General features: G+C 35.1%; 1 protein-coding gene across 1 annotated transcript in view; it reads right to left on the minus strand.

Annotated features, from left to right (window-relative positions):
* LOC140757834 (uncharacterized) overlaps positions 1 to 13,595 on the minus strand; it is a 33,876-nt gene that overhangs the window by 14,842 nt on the left and 5,439 nt on the right. The window contains exon 3 of the mRNA XM_073093704.1: positions 12,441 to 12,623. Coding sequence (XP_072949805.1) covers positions 12,441 to 12,623 — 183 coding nt within the window. The remainder of the gene's footprint in view (positions 1 to 12,440; positions 12,624 to 13,595) is intronic.

Here is a 13,595-nt window from a genome sequence, read left to right on the forward strand (position 1 = left end):
ACATCCATACCTGGAAAAACTTTCCCAGGACACTACCAGTAACTATATTCATCAAAGATTTTTATTAAAAAGTTTCAAACTACTTCCTCGCCTCGTTACTGTCCTTTTTCAAGTTTTTCCATATTTTTTGACTTTTTTACTTTTGTTACAGAAAGCTTTGTATCCAGCCCCGGTCGTAAAGATATTAAAAAGATTTATAGGTTACAAGGTTGTGGCGGGGTCATATATTTTGTGGGTATACATAAATATATAAAGATCCGGTTTCCTATAACCGTTGAAATTCGGATATGTCTTTGTTATTAGCATTAGTTATTTTTATTAATTCTGATTATAACTACACATTTGTAAGCAATATGAACTGCAATGATTATCTTAATCTATACTGGAAAACATTAGCAGAAAACCACTATGTTTCAACGACAGTAAATGAAAGTATATAATTCGATATCAACTATCGACGATCACCTAGAAATGTAGTAGAACTTATTCATATTTTTTATAAATTATGAGATGGGCTTCTGATAGAGTTTACTCGTGTTAGTTACATTAACACTTATTAATTGGATACATATCAACATGTCTACGGCCGACCTTAGATAGAACCCCGATCCTATTTGGGATTGATAACAGATGTCCATGGGCAGCTGTGGGCACTTACCATCATACCATCATACATATTGTTTTTTATTTTAATTGTCGTTACGTAAGTAATAAAATGTGTAAATTCCGCGATGATATTAGCCTAACTTAAACAGAAACACATTTTTATAAGAACTACAATTCTCAACTCAATGTAGATGAAGATTAACTTCACACCACAGCGTGTAAAGTGCAACTCCATTCATTTTGGGATCGCCTTTTGATATTTTATCGCAAGTCAAGTTACCGCAGGATAAACGCTTCCCATTGTAGGGAACAAGGAGGTCATACATCCAGCTTATCGTATCAAGGCGAGCCACAGTCCTCTGTTTATTTAGACCTCCCTCTTAATCAAAATAAAACAGTATCAGTGCGGGTGAGGATTTTCACTTTATTACAAGGACACGATCCAATTTTCTTCCGGCGAAGTTATTATATGTATAATTGTACTTTAAATGAATAGTAATTATCGTAATGCAGGCTAAATATGCTGTAAAACTACGAGTGTATATTTTTTCATAACTAGACAGTTATAAACAGCATAGCACGTGTGACTAAGATTTTCACGATAGTGCCTGTAAGGACATTATGTTGCTTACCACTCTTAGATATTAAACGAATCTATCTTAATGTTTAAGCTAGCTCTATATTTTTAATGACACATATATAAATAGCAAACCAGCATGCGCCTTATTTTAAGTGGCCATTGCCGCTCAAAGGGCATGTCTGTAAAGAAGCCCAGATAAGATTAGAGTCCTATCTGTGGTCGAACACAGATGCGTTGCCCCGAGTAATAAATTAGCACCTCTCGGACAAGTACGTCTCTCTTGTATCACCCTTCTATCCGAGCACAGTACATATCTCTGCTGTTATGAGGCAGAAATAAGTGTGTCGGTGATGTCTCCGGTGTGTCGAAATACAAAGGATTCTACCACCTACAGTTCAAGAGTATATCACCCACTTAACATTATCAAATAACATTTGATCTGTAAGGCAATGGGCCGTATTATTGTCAAAGGAGTATTCGCGGTTGGCAATTATCAATTCGAGCATCATTACACCGCGATTATCATCTCGAATATTAGTGAAACCTTTCGAGTTACGCTGTTTGCTATCGCTTCACCTAATATGTTTGCAAATATACGATATTACTTACCAAAACATGTATGGATTGATAAATTGGATAACTATAATAAACGAATTTTCCTCAATGAAACAAGATAGGTAGTATATAACCCGTGGTTCCTAAATCATCAAGGCTATACTTTTTATTAACACGCTTTTATTAGCTTGAGTTGTATGTATGTATGTAGGTATGTATGTAACTATGTAACGGCATCTTTGAACCCGATTTCTATCCACTTTTTACGTTCAGTGTTTTCAAAAATTTGAAGAATTATCAAAAACCGATGACAATACACAATTTTAATAATTTCTAACATTGTCCTAATCAACATCCTCAGGATTAACGATTTTCGAGGCGAGATGGTTTGAGCGCCTTAGAAAAAGTTCGTCGGAAAGTTACTAGATTGCAACAATTATTACTTTTCAGTTTCAATAACTGTTATAGCGTGATTTTTAGTTTTGAAAATAATAATGTTATGTCCCTATGACTCAGATGTTCTGAAACATATCTATAATGCACTTGTAGAATGATTTTTAGGATTCCGTACTCAAAAGGCAAAACGAAACCCTCCACTGTCTGTCCTGCTCTATCTCTATGTTCGGGCTCATATATCTTAAATCTTAATAGATAGATACTTCAATTTTTTACAGAGGATGCATAATGGTGGCCGCTATAACAACAAATATCAAAAAAAAAACACGCTTTTATGATATTTTTATTTTTTATGATAAATGGTGCTCCTTTTAGTTTTTTAAAGTATATTTATTTCTGCATGATAACAGCAGTATTAAGTACTGCGTATTGGTTTGAAAAGTGTGGTAAAAGAAATACCCTTAACAACCGGCTCACTGACTTAGCCCTCGAGGTTGGCGACATACGAGTAGCAACGCATCTGTAGCCGATTTAAGGAGGACTATAATTCTATCTGTGGTAGATGTACATGGCCGGCACTGGCTATTTATTATCACATTTTTTTATAAGATCAGTGTTACTTAACTAAGCTCTCCTATACAACCTTTACAAACGGTCGATTCATTATAAGGTCGAAGTAATCATACAGTTCTGAACCCAACTGTTAATAGCCAATAATAATATGATATGATCCTAAGATTATTTCGACACATGAGAATAGTCTCTCAAAGTATAAATAGGTACACATAATGTCAACTATAAAAAATGATGCAGCAGAATCAAATAGAAAAACGAGTGTCACAATTTGGGGATACTGAATGAAGACTGTCATTCAGCGATTTACAAAATTTCCAAAGAACCACACTACGTGTACTCTATTTAATTTTTTTGTGAATTGATGTTCAATTTGAATTTATTTTATATCATACATGATTATAACGTCCCGATTATTTTTTTTATCTAACAATGAAGAACAATTTATAACAATCAATGCTTTTGTTTGTTGTTCAGCAGATGATAATTTTATTGTACTCAATAATAAATTTATTAAAATATGCTGCCGTTCGGAGAATATAAACCTAACTACTGTTTACGTTAATATACCTCATAATTAAATGTTATCATAAAGTTTCTTTAAGTCCATATTAATTATGAAGTAACCCCTACTTATGTCATAAGTTATTAAGTTATGAGTAAAGTAGGTACTTATATTTTACTATATTAATATTTTCAGCATCGCAAACTCGTTATGACAAAAATAAGTCATTTGGTTCATCGGCCACAATACAATCCTAAAAACAAGTAGTGTGACCCTTGAATGCATCCTGATTTGGGGAACTCGTCGCTTCTCCCAGCGAATTATTAAAACTTTCCTCTCTCATAGTAAACTTTCATATTGGAACCGCTGAGTAGATTTTTTGCGGAATCCATCTTTAATTGCATCCGTTGTAACCGAAACTAGTTCTACAAAGTTGGGTTGGGTTCTTCATTCGTAATTTATTCCATTTACTGTTGGTATTTCCATAAGTTTATCTTTCAATAATAAAGTTAAGGCAAAGATAATTGGATATCCTTTCTGTATTTTAAAAAGCATTTCTATTAAGTAGTAAATTACAATGATGAATATAATTTTATATTCGTATTCTATATGCATTGGAAATTACAATACTAGTACAAATATTAACATACTTACATAATTTTTATATTTATAATATCATTTTACACACAATAAGTATATTGCAATTTGGGTAGATGCGTCTACCATAATATATCATGGTTCAAAAAATGTTATTCATGGCTTACGTACATACCTTGAAATGTTTAATTCAATTCTGATTACGGAAAATTATAGCTCATATTTTTATAAACAACAATCAACGGTTAGTAAGGTTACAGATTATCATAATCTCATTTTAATTTAAACAATCTTTGTGGATTACACTGCAGAGAACAAAATTGAAGGTCCGTGTAAACAGCGGCTTAGAGCCGGCTTTCTGTTTGTTTCTTTCTTTAAACTGGAAACAATTTTAATATCCCGGTCTAGAGTAATAAAGCCAAAGGTAGAAAGTAAAGAAAAAAAGGAATATTATTTACAAGTGCACCTTGTTATAAATTTTGTATTTTACGAGCTTTTGTTCTGTCCCCGTCGGCTTCGCAGGTGGTTATCCAATTTTACTGAGGCCCTAATTATTTTAGAAGTATATAGCCTATGCCGCTATCGTGAAGTCTTATCAAAATCTGCCATTTTTTAAATCAACGAAAAAAAAAATGAAATGTAGAGGCAAAAAAAAAATTTAAAAAAATATTTATTACAGAAAATATGTATCTTTAATTAAATATTCACAATTAAATATTAATGATATATTCGAAATAATTTGTATAATTATTTAATAGGTACGTAGATAAGACATTAATTACAAAGCATAATGAACACGATTCCTGTTCATTACGACTAAACAATAACAAAAGTTATGGCGTTCTCGAGAAAATCGGAAACTTCGCCGGGGCTTAAAATTGATATTTTAATATTCTCTCTTGTCAGTTTGAATCAAATTCCAAAGTAATCTTCGTATTATTTAAGTTTGCTCCATCGTAAGAGATTTAACACCCTGAGATATTATTGACTTTGCAATTTATTTGTATATTAACAATAACAATAAGTAAGTCGCTTTAAACGTGGTAGAACCATTTGTGGTTTGACTCCGGAGACCGACGCCACTCTTTTTCTGCATAATAACAGTAGTGTTCGGCGTTGTTGTGTTCCTTGAAGGGTATGATAGACATAAGTAGTCTTACACTAAGTTGAAACACCTCAAATAAGTATCCGAGGTGTTACAAATTAGCCCTCAGAGGTGCATCTGTGGCCAACCTCAAGTAGAACTCTTATCTGAGATTGATGATAGAAGAGCATGAGCAATAGCCTCTTCCCAGCAGGTGTATTGCATGCTTATTTGGTACTCCTGTAATAAAAATAATACTTAATAATAATAATTCCATGAGGATGAATAAAATAAATAATATAATAGGTACACGAGCACAATATTTTTGTTACTGGTTACTTGTACAATATATATTCGCACTAAATAAAGTGGCATGTGGTTTGTAGCGCAGTGGCGATTTTGCGGTCGTGTAGCATTCAGCGCGTTAACAACAATATGCCAAGTTAATAAACATTTAAGTAAATTACGGATTGTATAGCTTTGTGGGATAATTAAACTGTCGGTGTCGTTATCATTAGGTAGCAGTTAAACCTTGGTTTCGGACGGATCAAACTTCCGACGGATTAACGGATTGTGTCTTCATCAATTCGCATAGATTTGTGTGTGGACCGACCCGACCTCTAGTTGATAGAAAACTAGACACATTAACGGCATTAAAAAAGAATAACTTATTTATAAATCTCTTGAAGTGAATAAAATGTTTATTTAGTTAATATAGAACTTTTTGAAATTTTTCGTATAAAACCCCGTCATTTGTTTATTATACCTTACCGATGAACCTGCCATGAAGTTAAACGATGTCGCCCATTAGATGCCCGTTTTTTGCTAAATATTATGCGCGTTTCCTTACTTTGCAACATAAAAAGTTGTAAGAGGCCGTTTACGTTAAAAAAGAGATACAGTATACGCGATGTAGTTGTTATTTTACCTCGGGCTCTATGCTATAGTCATTGCTCTGAGGTCTGTAAAGTCGGTTTACTGACGATAGTTGAACGTGACAACGTCATAAGAAAATACTGATGGAATGGTTGCAGTATTCAATAGAAAATTTAATTTTATTTTTTTGATACATATTTTGTATTAATATTTGTAGATAAGGAGGTAAATACGCGGAGGTCGGTTGTGCCTCTTTGTCGCTCGTTCCGCGCTCTCGCTTGCACTTCAAGCCTTACATGGAACGCCTCAGAGCGAGGTAACGCCGCATGAGTCATGTTTTTTGGTGCGTGTAGACGGTTCCATCGAATTATAAGACGTTGTCACGTCAAAAACGTCCTCCAACTGCTTTACACAGTTATTAAATAAACTAAAACCACCTGCTTAGAAATATACTCCACATCACTTATAATTTAAATGAATATACAGACACCTCATATGGTAAAATCCGTCAAGCCGTTTGGGATGCAGGGCGTGCCAAAGAATGAGACATACATTCATACATACATGCTCTCAAAAAATATTACCCTCCGTAAAACATATGGATTTTTTTATGAATGTGTTCGTAATATTGTTCACAAAATTTATCACAGTTTCTTAATAATTCTTTAATAGCATAATTTTATATTAAAATTATTTCTAATGTAACTCTACATTAGAAATAAAGCGATATCTATTATACATGTGCCTATGTATTTTTTGTTGAAGTATGTAAATCTGTTCACACACGGGACGTCGGACAACAAACCCGCGGCCTGAACAAACATTTGCGCTCCGAGCGTAAAATATAATATATCGGAAATTTAATTTGGCGACCCAACGCATATTTTGTTCTTATGGATAATATTGAGAAAAATATACATAGGTATCACCTAGTTGTCCCTGTAGTTCCGGGACCAGAATAAGGCTACGGTATCCCCTGCCTGTCGTAAGAGGCGACTAAAACGGGGCTTCTGGGGTCGCGGGTGGCAAGAGTGGGAGCTCGAACCGCCCAGCCATCGGCCCCGGGAAGGACGACGGTATATATGGTCGCACACCGTCGTACGCACTAGACGGTGTGGCGCGCGTCACGACCCCGATGCCCGACGGGGCAACGCGCCAAGAGGACTCCGGTTGCGTTCCTTTGGAGATCCCGGAGCTCTCTAGGCAGCGCCGAGAACGGCCACCGGGGGGGTTTTACTGCGGTAATAATCCTTTTTTTTATTTTACGAGGGGGAAACCTTCAAAAGGTACCCAACGCCGTGGGAGCGACGCCGGGTGTTGTGCGACTTTTACCGCACTAAAACCCCCCCGGTAGCCGTCCTCGGCGCGTGGCGAAAAACTCCGGGATCTCCAACGGAACACAACCGGAATCCTCCTAACGCGATGCCCTTCTATCGGGCTCTGCCATGGGGGGAGAGCAATTTACGCTCCTCTCATATCCCCTTTTAGTCGCCTCTTACGACAGGCAGGGGACACCGTAGCCCTATTCTGGTCCCGGGACTACAGGGACAAACCTAACCAACCTACATCGAACACAGTTTAAACCATCTAAATCGATTCAAGCAGCGGCTGTTGATTAAAAAAGAATCTTTTTTGGAAAAGTCAGATTATTTTGTTGCATAAACCAAACTACACATGCGTAAAGTCGCGATTCAACCGCTACGTTATACCAAGTGTTTAACCATTGAAAGCTCAGCTTATCCTCACTTCAGCTTTCATCAGGCCAACGACGAAAATAAACTGGCGTTTTCAGCTTATTTATACAAGGCTTACATTACTGTATAGCGCTGTGCAAACTTGAGTTATATTTAAATGAAGATTATTGCCCTGGATTATGTTTGAGCAAGTTCTGTCGTATTTAAATAGTGCTTATGCGGTAAATTTACAGAAATGTAACCGTATGGATGTTTTATTATGTTCGTTTTTATAATATTCAGTTAGTAAGCGAGCATACAATTCACCTAATGGTAAGTATTGTGATATACATCTTGTCTTCTACCCTTCTGTATCATCATGTAGTTGCAATTAAAAAAATCTATATCTATACTAAAGTTTTTTTCTATAATACATATAATTAATTTTATATCCGATTGAAGTACAGGAGTCTCACTTCACGAGTGAATGAAATTTAATACACATTCGTAAATTATTAAAAAAATGTTATTTAAATATTATACAATACTTATTACGTTATTATCCTCTATTTATATTTTGTAACAAAACAGACAATAAAATTAATTAACAACTTATTTATTCAAAAGAAATCTTGAAACAAAGTCGCGTAAAGCGGCAAAAATAGCTTTCTTTTTATTATCATTTGTATTTGTTATCTTGGGATCAACTTTTTGTCCCCAAATCCTTTGTTCCGTAATGAATTTCACGACTTAGTAATATTTCATGCTTGTTACATCTGTGAATTATAAATATTGTCTCATATAAAATGCTATCCACATTACCTATGACCCTGATTTAGTTTTTACCACGCTTTTAGCTTGACCTGTATGTATGTAACGGAATCTTTGAACTCCTCATTTTATCCACTTTGGTCGGTACGATTAATTTAAAATTTTGAACAATTATTAAGAACCGGTGATAATACACGATTTTAATAATTTTATTCCATTCTTCGCATCAGGATCGTCAGGAATCAGGATTAACGATTTTCCTTGTGCATTATTAGCGTGGTATTTAGTTTTGAAACTATAATTATTTTATAGAATGACAGCAGCAAATAAATGTAGCCCCTGCAATGAGATTGTTAATTGTCGGTTGTAGCGCGCGCTTCCCTATTTTTGTTTTATAATCTGTGCTTCCTTCTGTATTTTCAAACTTCCCGCGTAATAACTACCAATGAGAGCGCTCTTTGCCCACGCGCTGGCCTTCCACCCACGTCTCGCGCCTCACCCCGTCTCTCGGTGACTAGCAAGTGTAGAGTCACGATTTTAATCTCGATTTTCGAATAAAACCATTTTTGTTAAAACCCCTACACGGTAATTTTTTTTTTATGACATTGAAATAGCAAACGGGCATGTAAACTGTCAGATTGTAAGTGGTTATTTGTGCCCACAGATATTTTAAGCAACCGCAGTTAGGTCTGATATCATACTTGAGATCGGCCACGGGTGATTGCTCTGAGGACTAAGTTGGAATGTCTTATATTATTTTATTTCGCATTAAAATGGGAATACCTATAAGTTTAAAACGCATTACAATATATTATCGTTATTATAAAGGTGATGTCACTCATGAAGATCCCTCAGCGTGTCTAAACAGTAATTGTTTGATTTGCTACGGCTTTGCCTCACGAAGTCCAATTCTAACGTCATTATAACTTGAAAATTTCTTGAGGTATCACAACCGCGTATATTTGCTATTTTATTACCGCTTCAAAACCTATTATTATTATTGACAATTATTTTACATAGATGTTTAGAATACACAAAGAACAAGTAATTAATTAAAAAAATCAAAAACCCGACTGCACCAAAAAGGCTAAAGTAGAATTTCCAAAAGCAGAGAAATAGGCATTTCGTTATTTTTATCCAGAAAGCCACATACAAAGTTTCATAGTAGGTGTCTGCTTCAAAAACAAAAGATGTTCAAACAATATTATCCTATTTCATCCTCGTATTGCTCATTTACGCTATATAAAGAACCTAAAAAATGTGTAAAATTCCAGCACGCTTAAGTTCAGCGGTTTCCCTTTGCGTCGATCTCTGGTACAGCAACTCACTCATTTAGTCAGACAGTCATCTTGATGTGTATATACGAGTATATATGTACTAGCTGACCCGGCAAATGTTGTTTTGCCAAATAAATAAAAAAATGTTAAGGGTGAACAACCCTTATCACTTAGAGGTAAAATATATAGATAGTGGCCGATTCTCAGACCTACTGAATATGTATATAAAATTAGGTGAAAATCGGTGAAGCTGTTTCGGACGAGTACGGTAACAAACACGAGAATTTTATATATAAGATATATTAGGTATATAACGTATGTGTAATCTCCTGTTAATTTCCTGTATTTTGACACCCTACTCGATAGGTTTGGTTAACTTTTTTTAAAACGTGTTACTACTCGTATTTCGCGAAAAAATCCACCATTTACGGTCTATAAAATATATAACTTCAGTAAATCAGAGTTTCGGTCATTATTTTACCTCGTTAGAGGTAGAATTTCATTATTTTTATCTAACAAGCCTGATACAAAATTTCATAGTGTTTGCTTCAAAATTGACAATTGTTCAAATGAACTTTAAACCCTTATTTTACCCTCTACGGGGTCGATTTTTCGGCAGGCGATAAATAAGTGCGTCCTTGTTCCTATCCAGAAAGCCAAATACAAAATTTTATAGTAGTTGCTTCAAAATTAAAGGATTTCAAAAAAACTGTTTTACCCTATTTTACCCTCTTTAGGGTAGAATTTCCAAAAGGCCTTTCTTAGTACTTATTCACGCTATATAGAGAACCTATGTGCAAAATTTCAGAAGTGTAAGGTCCTTGGTTTAGGCTGTACGTTGATTTCTGAAAAATGAAAAAGTCATTTAGTTAGTCAGTCAGTCAGTCACCTTGCTGTTTTATATATATACAAATATGTTTTTATAATCTCCGTTTAATTTCCTTTCATTTGATACCCTACTCGATAGGTTCGGTTAACTTTTTTTTTTATATGTGTTACTACTTCGCGCCAAAAATCCGCCATTTATGTTTTTTTTTACTAACACCTATCTAAGGACACTCGGGTCATTGAGACAAATATAATGACACCTTAACTGTTGAAATTCATCCAGCCGTTTTTTAGATCGGATCAAATAAAGAAAGACAAACATACAAGATACGCGCGAAAAACATAACCCTTCCTTGGCAGTCGGGTAAAAATACACACAAGAGTAAACAGTACACACACATATACACACAGGCTACAAGCATAAATCTTGGCTTTCTTCCTTTATCTTCCCGGCTGTATCTAGGAGGAATTTAAACAAGGCGTCTCATGAATGCATTGCATTGACCTGACATGACCCCATGCAATCACTATCATGCAAATCGCGTCTACTAAACTCCATAGCGTCAGATTAAAGGCCATATCATTAGCCGTATACATGAAGGGTGGAATTGCAAAACTGTGTAGAACCCGCCATTAAACAGCGTTCACGTAGCAACATCGTTACGCCTCGGACGAAATTTAACTTCGGTACTAAAACTAAACAAATTTTGTCAACACGTTTCACTCGGACTTTTCATTTTTGTTTGTCCGCCCGTATTTGCTTATGTTAGTCGTGATTGCCAGATAAATTATTTTGCTACAGTAATTTTCTGGTGTAGGTACAAAATTTTTCGAATATTTTAATATTTCTTTTTAGTTACAGTAGTGTTAAGTGCTGCAGTGTTCCGCTTTGAATGGTGTGGTAAGGAAGACATAATATTTATCCGAGGCTTTTCAACTTACTGCTCAGGGGTACCAATGCATCTTTGAGCAACCTCAGGTAGGAATCTAATCAGGTAAGAATCTTTTCTGATGATTACTGGTAGCCTTAAGAGGCTGGCACTTACCATCGAGTGGATTGCATGCTCATTCGGTAGGTATTTCAGTACGATAAAATAACAATTAAGATCAAAAGTTTTTGTAACACATTCCGACATTCCTGACCGTTGATGAAATCTAAAAACGTGTGATTCTACACTGTAATTATTCTCTAAGTACGTGTAAATGCTCCCAAGCTGCAGTTAAAGCAAAAAATACAGAGCGCAGAGTATCATCAATCTTCGACCGAAGAAAGGTGTTGGAAGTTTTCTTTCGATTCGATCTCCGACACAGATAGATACCTAAGATCTTTTTTATTTTTTTCGCAAATTTATAGCTCTCCGCTGAAGTTCGCGCAAAAATTTCCACAGGCAATAATCTTTTTACTGAAAAACTTGAAACTCGCCTATACAGTTTAAGCACCCAGTTCCCGACTATCATCGTGCACGAGTAGTTTGGAAATTTCCGTGAAATATTTTAATCTAGGCTATTCATTGGATTTGACTTTAAGTACCTCAAATTTGCAGTTGGTCGAGATGTAAATTTAAAAGGTTTTTTTATGTTTTGACTATATAATTTAATGCAGACGTAGGCTCATGTGGATGTATGTTGGTGATACATACAAAATATTCCAGCATATTTCTCAAAGGAGACCGACTCCAAAAAGATTGAATTCTTGAACACCACTGAGATTACGAAAATGTTTGTTTTCATTGCGTTACTGTCGTTCTGTAAAGAAAAAGAAACAGTAAGTAGTATAAATAAAACCAAAAAATAATAAAAACACCCTTATTAGGTCATTTCGACATTGTAGCTATTTCACTATTCGATTTGGCAATTACGGAAATATAATTGTGAAAGCGCCTGGGTTAGCCCCGAAATAATTAACTTCCGTAAGTAATTATTTTAGTTTGATTTGATGTAAATCGGCAGTCACAAATTATGTATAAAAAAATTATTGTAATAGCTTTTTTATATTTCAACCAAGGCAAAGTATGAAGTTTTTACGATATTATAGATTGTGATGTACCTATATTAATTGGCACAAGTGTTAATCTAAAATATTAACAGAGAACTTACTACTTATACCTGTGTTACTTACAACAATCAATAGGAAGAACGCACACACCCATCCTATCATTGTACACGTAACCGGTTTTGCAATCACAGCTGTTATACCGACAACCGCTCATACATGTCTTGTTCACGTCTCTATAGTCGGAACACCTGTTGCTACAGTGGTTGCCGCAACCGGTTGTAGCGTTTCTATCACCGCCGCAACTAGCTGAAAATTTAATAACGCATTTGATGTAGCGGCATTCGGTTGAATACGGAATATTATCGGTAGTGATGACTTTGTAGTCTTTTAATATATCAAATCAAATCATTTATTTTATTCAAAATAGGTTCTACACAGTTTTTGAATGTCCATACTAGGGTTGTTGCGAATATCAGCATCAGCATCAGCATCCGCTGATTATCAGCTTTCTTTTAAATATCAGCATCAGCATCCGCATCCGCAACAAAAGATGCTGATATTTAATGCTGATATTGAAATTTTAACGTGTTCGTTGAAGGCGGGACCGAGCTTAAATCACGTGGAGTTTTAGCCGATCACAGAAGTTTATAAACACAAGTTGTCATCAAACAATCATTCGATTGTATTGACAACGTAATTTGGTCAGACATCAATAACTTTCGATCATAGTTCAATCAATCAATAACAGAATTATGTATTCAATTCATAATGCCACATCCAGTTAAAAGTGCAATATGACCAAATATTTCGTTATTGAACAAAGATATGACACAGTGTAGTTTTTGTAAAAAAAATAACAAATAAATGCCGACTTCTGTGTCACTGTAGAGTGGAGGGTAGCTGAAGTGGATGTTGGTTTGGTACATGGTTCTGAAATCGGTGCTAAATATATTTCGTTGGATAACGGCGTAAACAGCGTGTTCAATATGAGCGCCGGCTTCAGAGATATGTGCTGAGACAAAATTTGTTTCAGTGACATGGAAGTCGATTGTATTTTTAATTAATTTTTTTACAAATGCACTAGTCGCCCTTACGATTTTTGAAAGTTCTCCTCGATTTCTCTGGTCATCAGACCCTTATTTTCTTATAATGGAACTACTTTGGAAATATCTTTTTTTTCAACAAAATAAAAATCATCCAGTTCGGTTCATAAACGACGAAGTTATCCGCGAATAAACAAGACATATAAAAAAGACATATATACGGTAGAATTGAGAA

The sequence above is a fragment of the Epargyreus clarus genome, unplaced genomic scaffold (genome assembly GCF_041222505.1).
Source record: "Epargyreus clarus isolate Ecla_fem2 unplaced genomic scaffold, WU_Ecla_fem_2.2 ptg000005l, whole genome shotgun sequence".
Taxonomy (NCBI): domain Eukaryota; kingdom Metazoa; phylum Arthropoda; class Insecta; order Lepidoptera; family Hesperiidae; genus Epargyreus; species Epargyreus clarus.